At 40.4% G+C, this 25480-nt stretch overlaps 1 protein-coding gene and 1 long non-coding RNA gene across 2 annotated transcripts in view; one reads left to right on the forward strand and one right to left on the reverse strand.

Annotated features, from left to right (window-relative positions):
* Positions 1-15777, reverse strand: part of LOC144382337 (uncharacterized) — a 1106857-nt gene extending 1091080 nt beyond the window's left edge. The window contains exon 1 of the long non-coding RNA XR_013449061.1: positions 15745-15777. This is a non-coding gene — a long non-coding RNA (uncharacterized LOC144382337). The remainder of the gene's footprint in view (positions 1-15744) is intronic.
* Positions 4878-25480, forward strand: part of TIGAR (TP53 induced glycolysis regulatory phosphatase) — a 33518-nt gene continuing 12915 nt past the window's right edge. The window contains exons 1-3 of the mRNA XM_036082113.2: positions 4878-5032; positions 13961-13998; positions 17887-18008. Of these exons, the coding sequence (XP_035938006.1) occupies positions 5001-5032; positions 13961-13998; positions 17887-18008 (192 nt within the window). The 5' untranslated portion in view covers positions 4878-5000. The remainder of the gene's footprint in view (positions 5033-13960; positions 13999-17886; positions 18009-25480) is intronic.

The following is a 25480-nucleotide window of genomic DNA, read 5'->3' on the forward strand; positions in this document are numbered from 1 at the left end:
GAAGGAACAAAAAATGCAAAGACCCTGAGACAGGAATGAGCATGTCATGGTCTAGGAACAGAAAGAAGCATTATAGCTAGGGCTTGGTGAAGAAGGGGAGTGAACAGAGAAATGGGACTGGAGACCTAGGAGGGAGCCCAAGTCACCCAGGCCTTGTAGGAGTTGGGTAAGCAGTGGGGACTTTATTCTAGTGGCAGTAACACTCCATTAAAGAATTTACTAGCAAGGGGCTGCCTTGATGTGATTATAAAGACATCCCTTTGGCTGCTGAGTAGGAGATTGTGTATAGTGTACAAGAGCACAGACTGACTCCCACAGTCATCCAGACAAGAGATGATGGAGCTTAGGGTAGGATGTAGTAAGGTCACAAAGAAGAGTGAGGGACTCAACACATAACTTGGTAATAAAGCACACAGAAACTTTTTTTTTTTAGCTTTTAGATTTATTGATTGATTGATGAAGATTTGAACAACATAAGTAAGCTCAATTCAGACATACATAGAGCTCTGTACCCAATAATGAGTGAACCCACATTGTTCCCAAGCATACATGAGGAATTTATACAAAATAACCATGGACAAGTTCACAAAATGAGTCTCCACAAATTTCAAAGACATATATCTTTAAAGATCTTTGAAGTCCTATAAATTTAAGTCTATGACTATTTCAGTCTTAATCTCAGAATAAGAAAAAACCCTTTAGTTAAAAAAATCATAAACAAGAAAAATAGAAATTTCATTGACTCCTATTAACCAGCAGGCCAGCATTTGGTTACTTAATTATATAATTAATTTCACCCTTAATGCTATTGTTAAAAGTATCTGGAAACTGATGCCAACCCACGCTCTCCTCCCTGATCCCACATCCTGGGTAGATCAAGCATTTTCACCCTTGGCTCATTTTCAGTGAAGACTATAATTAAATCTTTATTTGAAAACATGACTAAAAGTCCAGCACTCGCTGCATTATCGAGCCTACAGAAATTTGTGATGAGTTTGATGAAGAGTGTTAGGTTAAGATAAGAATCTAGGATTACATGGGCAACTGGGTAGAAGGTATTGCCATGAGATGAGAAAGACCTGAGGAAGGGTGAGCAGTCTTAGGAGGTAAAAATCAAAGATTCAGTGTGGACAAAGTTAGCCTGAGATGCCCATTGGAGATCCAAGTGAAGATGCTGGGTAGGTAACTGGACAAATGAAGGAGGAGACTGGAAACTTGTGGACTGAAGATATAAATATCTATACATTGGATAGGATCACCTAGGAGACTGCATGGTTAGCTGAAGAAGAGAGCTAAGGACAGAATCCTAGGATAATCCAACATGCACAGTATCTATGGCATTGTCCACTCACTAAACATGTATGTGTTCTCCACGTTTCCCATTACATTTGCAGTTAAATAGGGCCATGTCAATAGCTCTGGACAATGCACAGAGGAAGCCTCTAAGAACTGGTTCAAGACCTTCAATTGTTCTCCTCTCCTGCCCCAGGAATCATGAATCTATGTGTTTACATTGATATGTCTGTCAACCCTAATCCCTGAGTGGCTATGTGGAGCAAAGCCCTTTTGATACATGTCAGATAAGTTACACAAGAGAGAAACTTTTATGTGTTAAGCCATGGACAACTTCAGGGTTAATTTGTTACCTCAGCATAACTTGGGCCATCCTAACTAATTCAGAATTCCATCATATGCTATACCACAACAAAGCACTATTTTTTATTTTTAAAAAAAGGGCATATGTGATGTGATAGGTTGTCAACAAAAGCCTATCGGTGGTTATTTCTAGCTTCTATCTAAACAAAGTTTAAACCAACTCCCTGTTCATTTTAGAAGCTGAAGAGCAATCCTGGAACTGTTGAGTGAATAATGCAAGATTATGTCCATTCTTTCAAAGATCCTCATTTCTCAACTGTGTTTTTTAATTCTTAAAGTTAATGAAAACACTCTTTTTATACATATTTCTTGCATAATTCTTTAATACTGGTGCTTTAAAATTTCTAAATTTCTCCTAAATTAGTACTCTCCCATTTTATCAGATAATTTTTTAGATGTTGGTTCATTCGAGAAATTGAGCATAAGAAATATTCCTCATTCATGCATTAACAAATTTTAATTGAGTCCCTACTGTGTATTAAACATTTTGATAGGAGCCGGGGAAATATTGAAACAGAGCCAGTACTTACCTTCATAGTTATAGTTTTGATACCACCTAGAGCATACTTACCTGGGGTCAAACTCAGTTTTGAGATCTTGAGAGATGGGAAATTAGTTAGCTTCTCTGTGCCTTAATTTTTTCAACTGTAAAATAAAAATAGGGGCGTCTGGGTGGTTCAGTTGGTTAAGCGGCCGCCTTTGGCTCAGGTCATGATCCCAGGGTCTTGGGATGGAGCCCTGCATTGGGTTCCCTGCTCAGTGGAGAGTCTGCTTCTCCCTCTCCCTCTGTCCCTCCCCATTGCTCATGCTCTCTCTCTGTCTCAAATAAATAAATAAAATCTTAAAAAAATAAAATTAAATTAATAATTCATACCTTGCAGAGTTATTGTGAGTGTTAAATGAGACAAAGTGGAAGTCTGTTTTTAGTTAAGCTTTAGAAATGTACTCAGACTACCTTAAAGAGAAAGAGGTTTTATTGTAAAAAAGAACCTACAAAGTATCTGGTATTATGGCAGCTGGAGGGACTAGGGACCAGGTAGTCTCTGCATTACACACTTGTGTCTGTTTCTGTCTGTGTGTTTACTGATTTCTTCCATTACCTTGCTTGTTCTTACTCCCTACTCTGTAAATCTGTTCTCAAGCTTGTCTAATTTGTGGTTTCTGTTTCTTCATAGCTTCAGTCTGCATGCTCCTCATTGCTTGATCTTACGGTTGCTCTTGATGCTTTTTCTCTTTAGCCCTCACATATAACTACCTAATTAATTTCCCTTTTCTAGTTCAAACTTCCAGGAGAATCTGTTGGGCTGATTCATTCATTCAGGTATTCAGAAGATTTATATGAACTATCTACTATGTGTAGGCAGTGTACTCCCATGGTAATTTGGGCCTCCTTTTAGAATCCTCTGAATTATCCTTCCACCATCATTCTGAAAGCTTGTTAGAGATGCTGAATTTGGTCCCCACTCCCGATCTACTAAATCAGAATCATTTTAACTAGATCCCCAAGTGATTTGTATGCCTGTTGAAGTTGGAGAAGCACTCCCTTAAGCTTCTAGTTCTCAAAGCTGAAAGAGCTGGGAGTAAAAAAAAAAATTACTGATGTCTGGATCCCTCCGGCAGAGGTTCAGATTTAATTTTTCTGGGCTGTGTCCTGGCATTCAAAAGGTCCTAGATGGTTCCAATGGGTGGGTTTGAGAATCACTGAACCAGTCCTGTATCACCACTGACCAGCTGTGAGCCTAGAATAATTGCTTAATTTCTCTCTAGGCCAGATTCTTCGTCTCTCTTTTTTTTTTTTTTTAGATTTTATTTATTTATTTGCTAGAGAGAGCATAGGCGAGAGAGAGCGAGCGAGAATACAAGCAGGGGGAGCTGCAGGCAGAGGGAGAAGCAGGCTCCCTGCTGAGCAAGGAGCCGGATGCGGGACTCGATCCCAGGACCCTGGGATCATGACCTGAGCTGAAGGCAGCCGCTTAACCGACTGAGCCACCCAGGCGCCCCAAGATTCTTCCTCTCTTAAGTGAAGATACCCTGTCTACCTTGGACTCGTTCTGAGGGCCAAATGTGATCACACATGTGAAACTGTTTTTGAAATGTGTGCCTATAAATACCATGAATCACTTGACTTCTCTAACCCATCTTTGCATATATAATTGGGGGGAAATGCATTATCAAATAGGGGAATTTAAGTAAAAATGGATGGAAAACAATGTAAAGGTTAACATTATTAAGCTATATCATTGTAAATCTGGCACGAGTAAGCTTTACCTGTTATCCCATTTTACTTATCATGTAACACAGAGGTTAAGTAACTCTCTCAAGGCCCTGAAAGCTGTTAAAGAAACATTATTCGTCAGATGCTCCTTAAAAAATGGCGGGGTGGAAGACTTTACTTAAGTCCACTGCAACTGGGGTTAAGACTATTGCAGCGTGGAGGAGAGACTGAATTAAACTCCAGATACAGCAGAGACCAATGGAGGTTTACAGCCAGGGGGCGGAGTGAGGGAGGGAATGGAAACTAAGAGGAAGTTGGTTAGATATCAAGGGAGAGGGGGAAGAGGAACTTGGAGGACAGGGAGCTCCCTTAAATACCAAGGGTGGAGGAAGAGGAGCTTGATTAGATACGAAGGGTGAGGGGATTCTCGATAAATTAGCTCCGCAGGGGTCTTCGGTGAAACCGGGCTCCGCAGGCCAAGGATGAGGCCTAGTCTAGAAACGCGCTCAAAACAAACCTGCCTAAAGTTTGCTGCAGGAGTGTGTCTGTCAAGGCCCGGCCGAGGACCGAAACTGGGTGGGTCTAAGTCCCCAGACTTTGCTGACCCTACATCCCCCGTGTTAGGGGTTAACAGTAAAACCTCATAGGACCCAATGTGTCTGGCGCTGTACACCCCTGAGGTAAGACCACCAGCTGCATTACAGCTTCAAATGAAGTCAACCCAAAACCGTGAGCTGGTTCCCTTACCTACCCGGAATCTCCCCGATCCAAACTTGCCCGGGCAAGATTCGCCTCCACTGCGGACTCCGGGGCGGGCCCCGCACGCACCTGCCGCGCGCCAATCACAGGCCTGCGCGCAGGGGCGCAAGCGCCACGGCCCTGGGCGGGGCCTCGTCGCTCACCAGTCTCCTCCGACCTGCCGGCCTTCCGCCGCCCTGATTGGCCATTCAGGGATGACGTAGACGGCCGCCTCGGCCTATGGCAGCGGAGCCGGCCGGCCGGCGGGGCTTGGCGGAAGTGGTGTGGGCGAGGTGTCCCGCAGTGCGGAGAAGCGGCGCGCAGGAGGGTGCTGGGCACGCGAGCTGGGGAGCTGGGGCAAGCACTTTCCCTCTCTCCGGGCGCCGGGAAGATGACGCGCTTCGCTCTGACCGTTGTCCGGCAGTGAGTATTGCAGGGTGCCCTTCTCGCCTTCTGGTCAGTGAGTTGTTCTGGAGTGGGTGAAGAGACCGTTGATCTGTATCTCACCCCGCCCTCCCCCGCTTGCTGTCCCCTCGGAGGGCTGGCTTGGACCCGGCTGTTTCGAAGGTGTTCTCGCCAGGGCCGTCTCCTTTGGACACCCCCCCCCCGCCCCCCAGCACCGCTGAGCGAGGAAGGCGGGTCCTCAGTATCCTGGAGTCCCGGGTCCTCAGTATCCTGGAGTCCCGCACTACAGATGAGCACACTGAGGTCTGGAGGAGTCAGCGGTCGAGGTTCGCAGCCACTTGGCGGAGTTAAAACTGAAGAAAGACAACCTTGTCGCCGGACTTCCCTGTGCGCCGCTTTTCGCTCCCCAGCGGATTCTAAAGAATTTGCGGGATGGCTTGTCCAAGGCAGATATTTTTGTGCCGGCTGCCTTCTGCTGTTCCCCTTCGCTTGCCAGGGCAGCCGCAGGCACAGATCTGAGATTTATTTCTTCCCTCCGGAGATTACATTGCTGGCAGAGGAAGAGGGCCTCCGCCCTCGTCTCGGCCGACCGCATCACCCCGAACAAATATTTTTATCATAACATTACACGGTGGAGCTAAAGGCAGATATGTCTTTATGTCTGTTATCTTTTTCCTTCTGAACGCTTATTGGCCGAGTGTCAATGGAAGTGCAATTCAGGGTGGTTAAGAGCACAGATTTTTCAAGCAAGATAGACCTGGGTTAGAATCCGGGCTCTGGCTAGGAGGAGCCTTGTAACCAGGGCTTCCGTTAACCGACGTAATCTTTACGACCTCAGTTTCCTGATATATTAAATGGGGTAATGATAATACCTACCTCCCTGGGCTAGTGTCACAATTAAATGAGGCAAAGGCAAAGTGTATAGCGCAACGGAGGGGAAGAAATATATCTCAAGAATTAGATAACTTCCAATTCTCTGAGGACATCTCTAATAAAAATGTAGTTAATCCTCAATATTTAGGTATAGTTTTACCAGACCAGCATTTTGTGCACTGCGTGCCAGTGTACTGGGTTATACAGATAAATAAGATACCATTTTTGACTTTCCGGAGCTCAAAAGGAGTACTAATAGGACTTAACCTGGTCAAGCTGACTTTAACTGCTATCTTCTTTTTGTCCTCTTCTTCCTTCATAGGAGGATAATCTTGTGAATCATCAGAATTATCCCTTTAGGGCTCACAGGATTTTGATGACTAAACCAGAAATCGAGTTTCTCTCTGTCTCTTCTTTCCCCACCCCCCCATTTTATAGAATGCTTTATGACCATTTTATGACCTACTTAAGGGCATATAGCTTGCTGGTAGCAGAGAAGGAAATGGAGCCCTCGTTTTTCCAGTGTTACAACACTTTCTGGATGCCTTGACTCAGGCAGCACAGTGTCTGACACGTAATTGAAGTTGTAGGAAATCTGGATTGACCATCCCTTGAAAAGTAGGATGATGTCTATTTAGATTCTTATTGGACAGTAGTTATATGAATTTGGATTTTGTCCCTTCCTTGCTTCTTAAAAAGGGCTTGATTTTAAAAATTGATTCCTTAAAGAAATCCTATGAAGAATCAATTTAGAAATAAGTCTTTATAAATTACTATGTGCCAGGCCCTGTTGTAATTAAGTTCTGACAACAGTCCAGTGAGGTGAGGACTGCTCTTCTGTTAGCAGGTGAGGGAATGGATGCAGAGGGCATGTAACTTGCTTGAAGTCACATGACTAGATGGGGGGCTGGGATTTGAACCAAAGGAGTAAGACTCTGCAGCCCATCCTCTCAACCACTGAGTCTTCTGCCTCCTATTTAATTGAGTTAAAACCTAGTGTTTTAGATTGCTGGAATATCACTTAGTGGCTACTTTTTATTTCTGCTAATATAATTGTAAAGAGTGATAAGAATAGTTTGCTTTGTTCTGTTTTATTTGTGGAAAAGTGAAGTTAAAGTGTTGAAATAATTGGTAGGGTTATGGTTAACCTGTTATCAGGTTAACAGATCTAATCTGTTTAGATCATCCCTCTTTCCCCTTCTGAGTTCTCCAAGCTAAGAATTGAAGATTCTTTCAGGAAAAGAAATGATTTCAAACTTGGTTAATAATAGTCACCATAGTTAAATATGATGACTCATTGGAATTCACAAGATTGGGTCATTTAGCATAATATTGGGAATAGCACCAGCCTTTTCTATTACCTGATTCTGTATAATTAAGATAGATGCTTTGAAACTGATGGCATGATCAGTATTTTTTAGGAGATGGATAATTTTATTGAATGATGCCTCTTCAGATAATGCAAGAAAACTTTGAAATGCAATTTCTTTAAGTTCAACCAAATCCTTTATGAATCTTGCGCTGTTACTGCATGTGTGTTTGTCTTCATCATATTTATGGGGTATGTATCGTTTTTGGAATACAGTATCCAAGATTTCAAACTTGAAGTCTTTTAATATTATTAAACTGTAACTTCTTATGATCTTGTAGTACAGCATTGTTGAAAACCCCAATATATGTAGGTTGGCATTTCCATCACTTACACAATCCATTGAAAGGCCCCAGTTCCCTTGAAATTATTTGTGTGTTTGCGATTAGTTGCCTGCAAAGCCATCCCATTTCACTTCCATTTTTAGCTGGCTCTTAAAACTTAAAAAAATTTTTTTACAAACTAAATTAAGTTTACTTTTATTGACTCAAAGATGATAAATTAGTAAAGTTATTGATAGCAAAACTGGCTTGTTTTCCTTACGCTACCTCTATTGGCAGTTACTTTTTGTTGAATGCCAATCTGGTCATTAATAAAACAAGCTCAGTAAATATTAGGTCACCTGTAAACTTTTATAAACATCTATGGGATTGTTATGTTACTGTGGTATTTGTTTTCTGAGAATACAGTTGATCAATTGGGAGATCGTTTACAACTACGACTAACTTCTTTATAAACAAAAACATATCATGAGTTGGGTGTGTTACATTTTTTTCCCCTCAACCTATCTAGTGAAAGTCTCTGTGTTACTAGCCCTTGAAATCTTCCATGTTTTTGAATGAATTAATTGGTAGAGAAGAATTAGGATAAAGCTGTATTCATGATTAAATATCAGGTGAGGCTTTGCATTTCCATGTACACTAAAGCATACCTATTTTGAAAACATGCCCCCAACTGTACTAATTTCCTATGATTTATCTCTGTCGTGTGGCAAACTATACTTGTTGATTGAATTTCAATTATTTAAAGGATATGATTGGGAAATTAAGCCTTATAAATGGCTTCTAAGGAAATGCCATAGAATGTAAACCAGAGCTAACAAAATAAAATATCTTTTGAAGTGAAGAACAGTGTAATAACCTACAAAATGAATGATGCATATTTGTAGGGCCTATAAATGGCTGGTCATAAGACTTAACTTCTTGGCATAAGCATTTGGATTCTTGCAGAGTCAGGTGTTCTGTTTTGGAAATGGATCACACCGGAGATTTTGAAAATGAGTAGTGTTATTCCTGACTCCTTCGAAATATATCCCTCTGACCTTTCAGCTTCCTCTACCTTCTCTGCCTCTATCACAAGCCAAACTTTCGTTAAGGGAAGTAGATTAATAGTAAAACTATTTTAGGGATGCCTGGGTGGCTCAGTTGTTGAGCGTTTGCCTTTGGCTCAGGTCATGATCCCGGGGTCCTGGGATCGAGCCCCACATCGGGCTCCCTGCTCAGTGCGGAGCCTGCTTCTCCCTCTGCTGCTCCCCCTGCTTGTGTTCCCTCTCTCACTGTGTCTCTCTCTGTCAAATAAATAAATAAAATCTTAAAAAAAAAAATAGTAAAACTATTTTAGGCACCTACTTTTCTTTCCCACTCCCAAAAAACCCTTTATACAGTTGCCATAAGGATTTATGCAAACCTCTTGATAAAGCTGATAAAAGCTGTGAAAGTAAATATATATGAAAGTTTTGGGGAAAAAAATTCTATTTCTAGGTTTCCTGCTCTGTAATATTTGTAAAGTGATTTAAAGGCAAAAAATGCCCAGCAGAATGCCAGTGATTGTTAATAATACAGTAATTAATGTCGGCAGCAGTCTCTCTATTGACTTATAGCTAAATAAAATCCTTCATTATATCATTGCTATTTTTTTCCTCCCTTTGTCAAAAATAGTTAGATGGTGTGGCAGTACTGTTACAAAACTGTCAGAAAGTACTGAGAGTCCATTTTTTTATAGTATGACATTTTGATAATAGAATCTTTTATATTATTCTGCATCTTATCAAATCAGCTACTGAGATTGAACTAAAATCGTGAGCTGTCTTTTTAGCAAGCATACAAAAAATTATCATCTGCTGAATTTGTATGATTTGTAAAAACCTGGATTGGCAAATTATTAAATTTCTCCTCATCCTTGATCTTAAATTTATAAAATGAGCAGGAGAGCTTGTGATTGGCATAAAGTAGGCAAAAGCTTTTGAGGTTCCTTTATAAAAGTAAACATGGCAGAGGGAGGGTTCTTTGAATTTTGCTGGAAATTGAATTGGCTACCAAGCTACTGTCTAAAGAGGACATTACTTATATTTAACAGCAGTTCTTTTATTCTTGACCTCACTCAGCAAAATTATGAGGCTGAGACAGGAATTGAATCCAATGTTTGGGAATCATTTTCTGTATTAGAAATGACAATTTCTTCATCATCGTCCTGGAAGCTTTCTCTGTCTGAATGGTAGAGATTCATATACTCTTTCACATCTGTTTTGTATGATTCTGAATAAATTTTGGAGTATAAGACATATTTTATTAATATTAACCACAACAATGAGAATAATGGCAAACCAGTGGTAAATAGTTCTGAGACATTTCATTTATTTGTCATACATTTTTTTAAACGATTTTATTTATTTACGAGAGAGAGATAGCAAGAGAGAGCATGAGCAGGGGCGGGAGAGAGGGAGAAGGAGGCTCCCTGCTTTGCAGTGAGCCCTATGCGGGGCTCTATCCCAGGACCCGGAGATCATGACCTGAGCCCAAGGCAGACGTTTAACCGACTGAGCCACCCAGGCGCCCCGTCATACATTTTTTTTAAAGCTACATCCACATATTTAGAAATCAGAACAATTCTCCCTGGTCTTAACCTCTTCTCCTCTCACCCCTTAGATGATCATATTTATTAGTTTCTCATGTATCCTTCCAGTGTTTTCTTTGTTTTGTTTTGTGGCAGGTCCAAATGTTTATTCTTATTTACCACCTTTCTAAAAAGGTAACATTTTTTTTTTTTTATATTATGCTGCACCTTGCTTTTTCTCCTTAATATATTTCGGAGATTTTTCCATATCTTTACATAAATCACTCTCTTTTTAAGGGACACAGTTACATAGTATTCCATTATGTAGCCACACCACCATTTATTTGTTAATGTAACCAGTTCCCTAGTAATGGACGATTAGGTTATTTACCATCTTTTTGCTATTAGAAATAATATTGTTACAAGTATTATTTTATTTTATTTTATTTTTTTTTTTTTTAAAGATTTTATTTATTTATTCATTAGAGACAGAGAGAGAGAAGCAGAGGGAGAAGCAGGCTCCCAAGGAGCAGGGAGCCCGATGCGGGACTCGATCCCAGGACCCTGAGATCATGACCTGAGCCGAAGGCAGACGCTTAACCATCTGAGCCACCCAGGCGCCCACAAGTATTATTTTAAATATGGATGAATGTAAACATTCCCAGTGATAGGGTTGCTGGATCAAAGGGCAAACAGATTTGTTATTTTGATAGGTATTTTCAGACGGCCATACACTGAGGTTCTGTTATTTCCCAGGATTTTCTCCGGGTAATGAGTATGTTAGGGCGAGGCAACCTCTGGCTGTGCCTTTAAGGAGCTGGAGCCAGGGTAGACACACAACTAAAAAAGTTAATTAGCATACCGGTGGTAACTTTTAATAGTGGTGCTGGGTAAAATGGAACTATAACATTGGGGTGTTTAAATGGGATAGGTAGGTGGGGAAATGTGCTGGGAAGGGAAGACTCCCACAGAGAGCTCGCTCTGTGTTGGTTCTTGAAGAATGAGAACCTATTGGCCTGGTCCAGCAGTCTATGTTTTAATAAGCCCTCCAGGGGATTCTGATACACGCCCAAGTTTGAGAACCACTGCTGTAGGCAGAGTTGGCAAACAACTATTTCTGTAAACAATGGACAAGGGTTCCAGGCAGAGGCCTGGGTTTGTGATTCTGACTCTCAGGTCTGATGGAGTTCCTTTCTGGGTCTGTGTAAATCAGTCCCAGGTGAGGGCTTTTATTTTGTTTTGTTTTTTAACTAGTGCTTTATTTAAAACAAACAGAGCAAGGGTGATGAGCCTTCACAGTAATCAGGGAAATACAAATTCAGATCAAACTGAGATAAACTGTTCTAGTGCCAAATTGGCACAGATGGGAAACTCTGACATTACTAAATGTTGGAGAGGATGTGAAATGCTGCTGGGGGATGTTTGCACACTCTGTGGCTCAGCAATTCTAGTGCTAGGCCTGTATCACTAGGTGTGGGTTAGCAAACTTAATTAAAGGGTAGGAAGTAGTTTAGGCTTTACAAGCCATGCACTCTGTCTGAACTGCTCAAGTCCACTATTATAGTGTGAAAGAAGCCATAAACAACATACAAGCACATGTGTGACTGTATTCCAGTATAACTGTTTACAAAAAGAGTAATTTGTCAGTCCTCGAGTGGTTTTCAAACATGAATGTGCATCAGAATCACCTGGTGGGTTTATTAAAACACAGATAACTGGACACCAACCTCTGAGTTTCTGATTCAGGGGTCTGGGGTGGGGCCTGAGAATTTGCATTTCCAGAAGTCCTCAGGCAATGCCAGTGATCCTGATCCAGAGGCCACACTTTGAGGACCACTGCCCTAGAGAATTTGATGCACTCTGTACAAAGATAGTCACAGCAGCTTAGCTCTAAACTGGAAACAATGTAAATATCAACAGTAGACTATATAAATACATTGTGGTAAACTCTTAAGCATATTACACAATAATGAGAACGAAAGAAGTATGCCACCCTCAACAACATTGATGTATCTCGCAAACAATGTTAAAGAACAGAAGCAACATAGAGGACTACATACCTAAGAAGCAATTCATTATCAAGTTCAACAACAGGGGAACTAATCTGTGCTATACACGGGTGGGAAAGCTATGAAGAAAGGTGAAGCAAGTGGGCATCTAAATGTCCAGGTAGTGGATCCACTGGGATTGGGAGGACATTGTGATCAGAAAGAGACAAGGTCTAGGAGGCTGGAGGTGATGATCTGTTAACTTGGGTGGGGTCACCTGAATGTTGGCTTTATGGTATGTTATTTGTTTATATTGTTTATTTCACAATTTTTACAAGATTTAAAATGCATTAAGTTGAATCTTTGATTTCTGTGTAGCTCTGTCCAAGAATGACCTATAAACAGAACTATTGAGTGCTTACTAAAAGCTGAGCAGTGTTTGTTTGTTTATTTTTAAAGCTGAGCAGTGTTTAAACACTTTACCTGTGATAAACAGTTTGCTTGGCCTGTATTCAGTTACCCCAAGAGTCCTGTTTAAAGATATATTTATTTATTTTTAGAGAGAGACATAGAGTGCGCCCACAGGTGAGGAGGGCAGGGAGGGGCAGAGGGAGAGAGAGAATCTCAGACAACCCCTGAGTGCGAGCCCAGCGTGGGCTCGATCCCACAACCCCCCGAGATCTGAGCCGAAGAAATTAAGAGCCGGACACTTAACTGACAGAGCCACCCAGGCACCCCAAGAGTCCTGTTTAAATAGGGCTAATATTGTCCCCATTTTACAGACAAAGAAGAGAGTCATTCAAGCCTAACCAAGCTCCTAAGGATACAGCCAAAGCAGTTTTGTTCCTCAGCCTGCTACATGGCAATGAAGTTTACTTTAAAGGATTTTCACCTCTCATTGACATAGAAATCTATAAATATGTGGGCATTTGATACCAAATGAGGAAACAACTTGATCTGAAGAAACCTATTTACTATTTTGACCTATCATTTCCAATTCTGTGTCCAGTGTCCATACAGAACAAGCCAACTCCTTTCTCCCAGTCCACTCCTGGTCCTTTGTGTCTCCGTTTCCAGTGCCTGGCACTGTACTTAGCACATAAAAAGGCCTCAAAGAATTTTCCACTCAGTTCTTGATAGCTTTTCATGTACTTGATTGCTTTTGTTGCAGGTATGTCCTGCTGTCTGGTCTGGTCCAGGTAGCACATCCCCCTTCACTCTCTTTCCCCTCCAGCCTCAATTGATGGTTATTTTGTGATAAAGTTTCCAGTCCTTTCCCTCTTCTGGTGGCTTCAAAATTGGTTCGGTTTGGTTTTTGACTTCTTCAAAACATAGTACCGAAACCTCAGTTTTTCAGTGTGGTCTGCAAGATAGTTGTCAGCATTACAAGAAGGAACAGCTTGAGCTCTAGGAGCTGGGAGAAGCCAGGGTGTCTGAAGGCTTGGGGCCTTCTTTCCCCCTGAATTCAGGTTCCCTTGCACTTGCTTATTCAGTCCAGCAACAGACGGACTCATGGTTTCCTCCTGCTGCTTGAAAAAGAGTTTTAGTCAACATCATTTATTTTCACAAGATTATTTAATAAAAATTATTTATGTATTTTCATAGAATCTGCTACTTACAATTTACTTACGATTGATTCATGAGTTACACATTTTAATTTGGGGCAGGATGAAATTCTTAGCTCATCAACTAAATACATTAGAGTAGACGATTGCAAATAGGAGGTTAGAACAAGTTTTATGTTTACAGGTTAGATTACGAAGTATGCTACAGTGTTCATATGCTGCCTTTGTGAATATCATTACCTTTCATTGGTGATTTTTTTCTCATTTCAAAAATAACCTGATTTGGTAATAAAGGTTTTCCCCCCCCTCTCTATTTTAGTGGAGAAACAAGATTTAACAAGGAGAAAATAATTCAAGGTTAGTATACTTTATTTTAGCTGTCTCCTTTAGTGTTAATGTGATATGTGAGTTAATCAGATTTGCGGGGGGAGGGTAGACCGGGGGCAGCTCGTATTGTGAACAGCATTAGAGAAACTGTCATAGCCATAGAAATATGATTAGAGCAGATGGTCACCAAGAGGAATAAGTCTCTTAAGTGAACTGAATGTAAAGAATAGGATTCTAAGTTGTTTATAGGTAGCTTCAAGTGGCCCAGTCAGCTGATTGAAGAGTTATATTGAGTCTAGTGATCTTAAAATATAACTGCTATGATTTAAAATGATTTCCTATTTGGAAACATGAAGTTTGCTGGCTGGTGTTAATGGTATTTTTCTGCTAAGATAGTTATATTGTTTTTAGTAGTAACAAGAGGTGTAAAAAGAGAATTCCTGTTCTCACACAGGATTGTTACTTTATTCTAAGATTCTTCCTCTGTTGTTCTACTAATTTGGGTTCAGATCTTTTAATCTCCCTATGATCCAGCAAGTCTAGCTTTTAAAGAATATTTTGGGTAATCTCTCAGCCAGACAGGCTATTTCTGTGCTGTGATTATAAAAACATTTAGTTTTATTTTTTTGGATAGGGACATCTGGAATTTGCAGAACCTGATTTTCATACCCAGAGTGCCTCACTCCCCGTCTTCTGAAAACTAGTCTGATAATTAAATGAACCTTTGTTTTCCAGTGACATGTGCCCAACCCAGATTAGCCTCTGTACTTCTGTCCATTACCACCCTGTCCTTTAGTACTGCCCACCTGTCTCATTTCATTAGACACTAACAGCGGAGCAGGAATACAAATTTTTGTGGTCACACCTGGTTTTGACATTTGTTTTGTGTTCTTTTCCTAACTTTGTCAGTTAGATGCTTGTTAGTTCTTTAAGTTAAAGCCTTCAAGGCTTACATATTTCCAAATACCATTTTTGTTGCATAACTACAGTTTTGATATGTAGTCATTTCATAGGTATTCAACACCAGGTGTCTTAAATTTCCACTATGATTTCTTCAGTGAGCCATGAATTATTTAGAACTATTTTGTAAATTTCCAGATGACTGGGCTTTTTGTTTTTGCTCGTTCTCTTTTATGATTGACTTCCAATTACATTTTGTATTCTGACAAGATGGCTTATTTGATGATACTCTTCGAAATCTGTTAACATGCTGTGTTTATAAATCTACCATTGTATGCTTGAGAAAAATCTGTGTTTTCTGATTGTTGGGTTTGGAGTTATATGTCAAATAATTAACCTCTGTTTTGTTGTTCAAATCTTCCATGCTTTGCTAATTTTGTAAATTTATTAATTTGCCTGCATTACCGAAATACCAATTTATGGGTGAGATGTAGAATTTCCCATTGTGATGGCCAACTTATAGTTTAGTACCTGATATTCTATCAATTTGTGCTTTGTGTGTTCTGCTCTTATGTAGTTAGAGACTATTTTATGAGGCACATACATATATAGGTTTAAAAATTGTTGTGTCTTCCTAGTGAATTGGATCGTTGATTATTTATAGTATCCTCACAATCCTAAGACTTTTGTCATAAAGTCTTGCATTTGTGAGTATAACACAGCTTCTCCAGCTGTTTGGGCTTGGAATTCGCCTGGTATGTTTTTCTCTTGCCTTCCTTTCAACCTTTCTGGGTGCTGATGTCTTAAGTGTTACCTTGTAAATACTACGTAGCTGATTTTGGTTCTCTTCCTCCCCTCCCCTCCTCCCTCTCCTACCCCTCCCCCCTCCCCCCCCCCCCCCCCCCCCCCGTCCCTACTGGCTTTGGAATGATAAACTATTTCCATTCTTTCAATTGTTACCTTTAAATTTTTACCATTCATATCTAATGAAGTATAATATCACTATCTCCTTTCCCCCAAAATACAAGGAACTTATATGACTATTGCTTAGTATCTTAGTCCTATCCTTTTTTAACCACACGACATAGGCATTATTATTTGATTTGTTATTTAGACAATGTTTGTTTAGATTTACATATATATTTACCAGTTTCTCTCCTTCTCATTTCTTTTGCATCTCAGACCTTCAATCCTGAAGTATCTTCTTTGAAAGGTCCCCTACAGCAGATTGGTTGGTGGTAAAGATAGTTTCAATTGTTTCTATTCTAGACAATTCTATTTTTATTCTATTCAGCATTTTTTTAGCCTAGACAATTTAGACTGACAGTTCTCTTAGCACTTGTTATTGGGCTGTTTTGTTTTTTTTTTTGCTTCCATTGCTCCTGTTAAGAAGTCTTCTCTCAGCCAAATCATGTTCCATGGTAGGCAATCAGTCTTTCTCTGCAACTGCTTTTAAAATCTTTTGTTTGATTTTGGTATTCTATAGGTTTCCCTTAATATATCTAGGAGGGATTTTTTTTTTTTTACTTTTTAATTTATCCTGCTTGGTGTTTTATCTGTAGATTTTCCATCATTTCTGGAAAATTCTCAGCCATTATCTCTTCATATTTTCTTTCTTCTTTCTGGAGTTCCAGTCAGATGTATGTTAGGGAATATCATTCTGTCCTTCATGTCTCTAATAGATGTGAGATGTGTTTCATCTCCTTTGTCTGTGCTGCATGTGGGGTAATACCTCAGCCCTGTCTATGAGTTCGTTAAGCCTTTCTGTTACTGAATCTCCCTTTATCCACTGAAGGATTGTTTACCTCCTCAACAGTTCATAATATTTTTCATTATTAAAAGATCTGTCTGGTTCTTTTAGAAAGCTGTCTGGTCGTTTTTGATGAGTTCTTGTTACTTGCTTATTTTTGTGATTCCGTCTTTATGTTTTATTCACAGTTTGTAGTCTGTATCTGCTGATTTCAATGTCTGAAGTATTAATGATTCTGAATCTCTTTTTTGTTGTTTCTGCTGACTTTCATTCACGATGGATTATTTTCTTGTATGTTAAGTTACTGACTGAACTATTATGTGCTCTAACTTAGTAGGAAACGTGTTAGCCTTTATTCAGTCAGATTTGCTCTGAAGCGAATTTGCACTTGATTTTACTATTGACCTGAGACTATACCAGCTTCCTTGTAGGGTCTTTGGCTTCCAGGAATGCTGAGTTCAGTCCTACTACCTTGCAGTGCCATGCAGCAGGCTCCCTCCCCGAGCTGCCCCCTTGCTTTTGTGCAACTCCATTTTTCTAATGTTAATATTATCCTGGCAACTCCATTTTTCTAATGTTAATATTCAGGTTTCAGCTCAGGGTATTTTGGTTGCTTTGCATTTCCTCTTAGAGACTTTCCTTAGATCCTGTGAGCAGCATGCACACACACACACACACACACATAACACACACACACACCCATTTAGTTCTTTCGCAATAGGAGGACGCTTCAGAGTGTTTAATCAGCCCTTCTCCTGTAATGAAGGTTCCAAAGTTTTTTTTTTTTTTTTAGGGAAAAGGAAGGAATGAAGGAGGAAGGGAACAAGAGTGAGGGGAAATAATACAATATTGAACATTTGGGCAGTGGAGGTAAAGAAGGGAAACTTTTTAGGTGAGGATCCTACCTTTCAAATGCAGCGCCTGGGTTGAGAACATAAGATCAGAGCCAGCATTAAGAAAATAACAGCTAATGAAGGGATGGGCAGACACAAGAGAGGGGAGAGCTGGAGACAACTGAATTCTCATCATCATCTGATTCCCATTAGGCAGACATTCTTTTGGGAAACATTTGAATACCTGAGCCTTTATAGGATTATAGCTTAATTTTACTTGCTTTTTTGGTTCTCTGAAAGGTTATATAGAAAAGTACCCAAGGAAATCTTTTAATAAAATGTAGATAAATTCTATTTATATTTTCTTACATGTGATTTATTTGCATCTGTTATCTTTATATTTGAATGTTATTGTTCCTTCTCTGACAACCACAGGACAAGGAATAGATGAGCCTCTTTCAGAAACTGGATTTAAACAAGCAGCTGCCGCTGGCATGTTTCTTAATAATGTGAAGTTTACTCATGTTTTCTCCAGTGACCTCATGAGGACAAAGCAGGTAAGTTAAAGTCAAGGTTTAGACTGATGAGTAAAGAGTCTCAACAGTTATAACCTTGAAAACTGCTTCCTGAGTCTGTAGGAAATTCAGTTACCTGCAGATACCATACCCATTCCTCTCCTTCCCCCGCCAACAGAACTTCTTTCTTTTCATTTTACTTTTGTACTTTATTTTATTTTGGTAATTTTTAAATTAAAGTAGTTTGGGGAAAATGTCTAACAAAATATCTTTAAAAAGACAAAGAAGGTTTATGAGAGACAGCCAGCAGAAACACCAGACGGGGGAATTTAACCCACAAAGACATCAAATATTGGAATCCAGACACAGTTAGAAAAGAAAACAACTATGTTACTCTAAAGAAATAAAAGGCATGTTTGAAATATCTTTAGGGAACAGATTACTATAAAAATGACCCCAGAGAATTAAAAAGGAACCAAATAAATGTCTAAAGACTCCATGGAGGGAATAATTCACCCTGAGGGAATAACAGGGTTGGAATACAGTCTCCCTGCATAAGCAACTAGAGAAACAGGACAAAATTTATGAACAGCTGTTTGCAGACATTAGACTTCAGACAGTGTGGGCCTGTGATCCCCAAATGAAGTGAAACAAATGAGGTGAGCCCTTGGATTGTCCTGGTGTTCCACCTGACGCAATTTCCCGATGCTGGTAGGAGAAGCCAGATAGAGCCAGTGACTTCAGTGAATTGAGAAGACAATGCTTGGAATTTGGGGAGATTAAATAACTAAAGATTGTGGGGCAGAGTGCTGGAAGAGGGAGCTGCACAGAGAAAGAACTCTAGAAATATGGATAGGGATCCCCTGAAATTCTGGGTGGACTAGAGTCTGCATGTGCGTAGGTGAAATTGCATGAGGCCAGGTATAAAACATAACTGCTGGGGAGAGAACAGTTGCTGGGGAGCCAGAAGCCAGACAATGTCAAGAGCTCCCACAGGTTGGGAATGATTTGTTCCTACCACCCAGAGTGGAGAGATTTTGTTAAATACATCAGGCATACAGTGGAAACTTCAGAAAGGTCACACCTTAACAGCGAGGCTGATCTGTGCTCAGAGGAACATAATGAGGCAAGAAATAGAAGATATAAAAAGAACCAAATTCGTTAAGAAAGAAAAAAAAGAAGAAGAATGTAGCAGGAGGGGAAGAATGAAGGGGGGGAAATCGGAGGGGGAGACGAACCATGAGAGATGATGGACTCTGAAAAACAAACTGAGGGTTCTAGAGGGGAGGGGGGTGGGAGGATGGGTTAGCCTGGTGATGGGTATTGAGGAGGGCACGTTCTGCATGCACTGGGTGTTATGCACAAACAATGAATCATGGAACACTATATCTAAAACTAATGATGTAATGTATGGGGATTAACATAACAATAAAAAAATAAAAAAAAAAAGAACCAAATTCATCTTCTTGAGATCAAAAATACAATATTCTGAAATGAAAATTTCACAGGAGGGGATTACTAGCAGGTTAGACACGTTAAAGAAGAGGTCAGTGAACATGAAGTCATAGAAACAGAACATCCCAAAATTAAGGAAGAAAGAAGACTAAAAATGGAAAAATGGGGGTGTCTGGGTGGCTCAGTTGGTTAAGTGTCCGACTCATGATTTTGGTTCAGGTCATGATCTCATGGGTCGTGGGATCGAGCCCCACGTCAGGCTCCACGCTCAACTGGGAGTCTGCTGGAGATTCTCTCCCTTTGCCCCTTCTCCCACTCGTGTATGCTCATACTCTCTCTCTCTCTTTCTTTCTCTCTCTCTCCTTCAAATAAATAAATCTTTAAAGGAAAAAAAAAGGAAAAATGAAGAGTCTCAATTGAGGGACCTGAAATAGACCCATACCTATATGGTCAGGGTGTTTTTGTTGTTGTGGGTTTCTTTTTTTCTTTTTTTTTAATATTGGTTTGGGCTTTTTTTGTCAGTTGATCTTTTTTAGTTCTCTGTTATTATTATTTTTTTTAATATTTTATTTATTTATTTGAGAGAGACAGAGATAGTGAGAGAGAGCTCGAGCAGGAAGGAGGGGGAGAAGCAGGCTTCCCGCGGAGCAGGGAGCCCGATGCGGGGCTCGATCCCAGGACCCTGGGATCATGACCTGAGCCGAAGGCAGAGGCTTAACCATCTGAGCCACCCAGGCGCCCCGTAGTTCTCTGTTATTATTTTTAAAGGAGTCTGGCTAAAGGTTTATCAGTTTTATTGATCTTTTCAAAGAATCAGCTCTTGGTTTCATTGATCTGCTTTATTCTTTTTTTTAGTTTCTACTTCATTTATTTCTGCTCTTTATTATAATCTCCTTCCTTCTGCTGGTTTTAGGTTTTGTTCTTTTTCAAGCTCCTTTAGGTGTAAGTTATGTTGTTTTTTGAGATTTTTCTTGCTTTTTGAGGTAGGTCTGTATTGCTGTAAACTTCTCTCTTAGAATAGCTTTTGCTGCATCCCAAAGAAAAATCTTGGAACCTTGTGTTTTCGTTTTAATTTGTCTCCATGTATTTTTTGGTTTCCTCTTTAATTTCTTGGTTGACTCATTCATCATTTAGTAGCATGTTATTTAAACATGGTAAAGAGCATGTATTTGTGCTGTTCCCAGATTTTTTCTTGTGGTTAATGTCTAGTTTCATACTGTTGTGGTTAGAAAAGATACATGGTAGGACTTTGGTCTTTCTGAATTTATTGAGACTTGTTTTGTGCTCTAATATGTGATCTATTCTGGAGAGTGTTCCATGTACACTTGAAAAGGATATGTAGTCTGTTGTTTTAGGATAAAATGTTGTGAATATATCTATCTGTTAAATCCATCTGGTCCAGTGTGTCATTCAAAGCCACTGTTTCCTTGTTGATTTTCTGTTTAGATGATCTGTCTATTAATGTAAGGGAGATGCTAAAGTCCCCAACTATTATTGTATTCCTATCAATTCCTTCCTTTATGTTTGTTATTAACTCCTTTATGTATTTGGGTGCTCACATGTTGGGTGCATAAATATTTACAATAGTTATATCTTCTTGTTGGATTGTTCTGTTTATTATTATATAGTATTCTTGTCTCTTGTTACAGTCTTTGTTTCAAAGTCTATTTTGTCCAATATAAGTATTGCACTCCAGCCTTCTTTTGACATCCATTTGCATGATAAATGTTTCTCCATCCGCTCACTTTCAATCTGCATGTGTCTTTATGCCTGAAATGAGCCTCTTGTGGGCAGCTTATAGATGGGTTTTGTTTTTTTATCCATTCTGTCATCCTATTTCTTTTGATTGGAGCATTTAGTCTATTTACATTCAAAGTCATTATTGATAGGTAATTATTGAATTTACCTTGATGAAGTCCCAGTAGTTCATTTTGTGTGTTCTTCATTTCTGATTGGTTCTTTTTTATCTCTGTGTTAAGGGTCTCACTGATGTCCTCCACTTTTTTTTCAACTCCAGTGAGTATCTATATGAGCGTTACTTTACATTCTCTATCAGGCATATTACTTCTCTCCATTTCACTTAGGTCTCTTGCTGTGATTTTGTCCTGTTCTTTCATTTGGGGCGTATCCCTATCTCCTCATTTTGTGTAACTCGCTGTGTCTGTTTCTGTGTGTCAGGAAAGTCAGCTACGTCTCCTGCTGTTGCAAATCGTGGCCTGTGAAGAAGTCCTGTCGTGCCCTGCAGCGCAGTGTCCCCTCTTCACCAGCACCTGACTCTTCAGGGGTGTCTCCTCTGTGCTGTGTGCACCCTGCTGTCGAGGCTAAGCTGCTTTTGCTTTCAGTCCAGTCATCTACAATGGCTCTCTTTGCCTGTTGTGGGCAGGGTTTGGTCCCTGTGTTGTTAGTGGGCCAGTCTGGTGGGGCTGCCTTGGGCTTGAGTTGAGTCAGACCAGGCATTTGCCAAAGCTGTGGTAGCACCAGACTTCAGGGTGCTTTCCCTGTGTTGTGCTCCAAGAAGCTTTCATTGGTGGGCAGGGCCTGCCATCAGACCAGTTGTCTGCCTTCAGCCCACTGCTGGGGCCACAGTGTGACTCGGGTGTGTGCTTATCTTTCCCTCTTCCCAGGGCAGGGGTCACTTTGGAGTGGTGCTGGCCACTGTCGGGGCTACTTTCGCACTGCCAGGCCTGTGGCACCACCCTGGTTGGGCGGGGCCAACATTGTATTGAAGGCGGTGGATCCACAAGGTGCTGGAGGGTGGGGTGGCAGTGTTAGCAAGTTAGGTAGTGAATGTCTGCCTCGCTGGGTCCTACAGGGGCCATGTGTGTATGCATTGGGGCTGGGGAGGGAGATGGTGCGTGTCAGCTCCTTTGTTCCTGGAGGAGTCTCCTTGTGACTGCTGCCCCTCTGGACTTGCTCTGAGATTAGTAAATAACTCTCCCTCCTGTATTTCCCAGGCGTTTTTCAAACTGCTGCTTCTGTATTCTATCTTGTTGGGCAGTTTGTTGTGCTCTCTCTCTCTCTTTTTTTAAATATTTTATTATGTTATGTTAGTCACCATACAATACATCATTAGTTTTTTGGTTTTTTTTTTTTAAGATTTTATTTGACAGAGAGAGAGACAGCGAGAGAGGGAACACAAGCAGGGGGAGTGGGAGAGGGAGAAGTAGGCCTCCCACAGAGCAGGGAGCCTGATGCGGGGCTGGATCCCAGGACCCAGGGATCATGACCTGAGCTGAAGGCAGATGCTTTAACGACTGAGCCACCCAGGCGCCCCCATCATTAGTTTTTGACATAGTGATCCACGATTCATTGTTTTCATATAACACCCAGTGCTCCATGCAGTACGTGCCCTCCTTAATACCCAGCACCGGGCTAACCCATCCCCCCACCCCCCTCCCCTCTAAAACCCTCAGATTGTTTCTCAGAATCCATAGTCTCTCATGGTTCATCTCCCCATCTGATTCCCCCCCTTCATTTTTCCCTTCCTTCTCCTAATGTCCTCCATGCTCTTCCTTATGTTCCACAAATAAGTGAAACCATATGATAATTGACTTTCTCTGCTTGACTTATTTTATTTAGCATAATCTCCTCCAGTCCCATCCATATTGATGTAAAAGTTGGGTATTCATCTTTTCTGATGGCTCAGTAATATTCCATTGTATATATGGACCACATCTTCTTTATCCATTCATCTGTTGAAGGGCATCTCGGCTCTTTCCACAGTTTGGCTATTGCGGACATTGCTGCTGTGAACAATTGGGTGCATATGGCCCTTCTTTGCACTACATCTGTGTCTTTGGGGTAAATACCCAGGAGTGCAATTGCTGGGTCATAGGGTAGCTCTATTTTTAATTTTTCGAGGCACTTCCACACTAGTCTGGTTTCCAAAGTGGCTGTACCAACTTGTATTCCCACCAACAGTGTAAGAGGGTTCCCCTTTCTCCACAACCTCTCCAACATTTGTTGTTTCTTTCCCTGTCCATTTTTGCCATTCTAACTGGTTTAAGGTGGTCTCTCTGTGTGGTTTTGATTTGAATTTCCCTGATGGCTAATGATGATGAACATTTTTTCATGTGTCTCTTGGCCATTTGTATGTCTTCTTTGGAGAAGTGTCTGTTCATGTCTTCTGCCCATTTTTTGACTTGATTATTTGTTTTTTAGGTGTTGAGTTTGAGAAGTTCTTTATAGATCTTGGAAATCAGTGCTTTGTCTGTAGTGTCATTTGCAAATATCTTCTCCCATTCTGTGGGTTGCCTCTTTGTTTTGTTGACTGTTTCCTTTGCTGTGCAGAAGCTTTTTATCTTGATGAAGTTCCAAAAGTTAATTTTTGCTTTTGTTTTACTAGCCTTTGGAGATGATTCTTGAAAGAAGTTGCTGTGGCTGATGTCAAAGAGGTTGCTGCCTATGTTGTCTAGGAATTTGATGGATTCCTGTCTCACATTGAGGTCTTTCATCCATTTTGAGTTTATCTTTGTGTATGGTGTTAGAGAATGGTCGAGTTTCATTCTTCTGCATGTGGCTGTCCAATTTTCCCAGCACCATTTATTGAAGAGACTGTCTTTTTTCCATTGCATTTTTTTTCCTGCTTTGTCGAAGATTATTTGACTATAGAGTTGAGGGTCCATATCTGGGTTCTCTATTCTGTTCCATTGGTCTATATGTCTGTTTTTATGCCAGTACCATGCTGTCTTGGTGATCACAGCTTTGTAATATAGCTTGAAATTGGGCAACGTGATGCCCCCAGCTTTGTTTGTCTTTTTCAACATTTCCTTGGCAATTCGGGGTCTTTTCTGATTCCATACAAATTTTAGGATTGTTTGTTCTAGCACTTTGAAAAATGTCATTGGAATTTTGATCGGGGTGGCGTTGAAGGTATAGATTGCTCTGGGTAACATAGACATTTTAACAATGTTTCTTCTTCCGATCCATGAGCATGGAATGTTTTTCCATCTTTTTGTGTCTTCTTCAATTTCTTTCATGAGTGTTCTGTAGTTCCTAGAGTATAGATCATTTACCTCTTTGGTTAGGTTTATTCCGAGGTATCTTGTGGTTTTTGGTGCTATTGTAAATGGAATCGTTTCTCTAATTTCTCTTTCTATGGTTGCATTGTCAGTGTATAAGAAAGCAACTGATTTCTGTGCATTGATTTTGTATCCTGCCACATTACTGAATTGGTGGATGAGTTCTAGTAATTTGGGGGTGGAGTCTTTTGGGTTTTCCACATAAAGTATCATGTCGTCTGCGAAAAGAGAGAGTTTGACTTCTTCTTTGCCAATTTGAATACCTTTTATTTATTTTTGTTGTCTGATTGCTGTTGCTAGGACTTCTAGTACTATGTTGAACAATAGTGGCAAGAGTGGGCATCCTTGACGTGTTCCTGATCTTAAGGGAAAAGCTCTCAGATTTTCCCCATTGAGGATAATATTCGCTGTGGGTTTTTCATAGATGGATTTTATGAACTTGAGGAATGTTCCCTCTATCCCTATACTCTGAAGAGTTTTAATCAGGAAATGATGCTGTATTTTGTCAGATGCTTTTTCTGCATCAATTGAGAGGACCATATGGTTCTTCTCCCTCCTCTTATTAATGTGTTCTATCACATTGATTGATTTGCGAATGTTGAACCACCCTTGCATCCCGGGGAGAAATCCCACTTGGTCGTGGTGGATGATCCTTTTAATGTATTGTTGGATCCTATTAGCTAGGATTTTTTTGAGGATTTTGGAATCCATATTCATCAGGGATATCAGTCTGAAATTCTCCTTTTTGATGGGGTCTTTGCCTGGTTTGGGGATTAAGGTAATGCTGGCCTCATAGAATGAGTCTGGAAGCTTTCCTTCTGTTTCTATTTTTGAAAGAGCTTCAGGAGAATAGGTATTTTTTCTTCTTTGAATGTGTGGTAGAATTCCCCAGGGAATCCATCAGGCCCTGGACTCCTGTTTTTTTGGGAGGTTTTTGATCACTGCTTCAATCTCGTTACTGGTTATTGGCCTATTCAGGTTGTCAATTTCTTCCTGTTTCAGTCTTGGCAGTTTATAGGATTCCAGGAAGGCCTCCAT

The sequence above is a fragment of the Halichoerus grypus genome, chromosome 6, assembly GCF_964656455.1.
Source record: "Halichoerus grypus chromosome 6, mHalGry1.hap1.1, whole genome shotgun sequence".
Taxonomy (NCBI): domain Eukaryota; kingdom Metazoa; phylum Chordata; class Mammalia; order Carnivora; family Phocidae; genus Halichoerus; species Halichoerus grypus.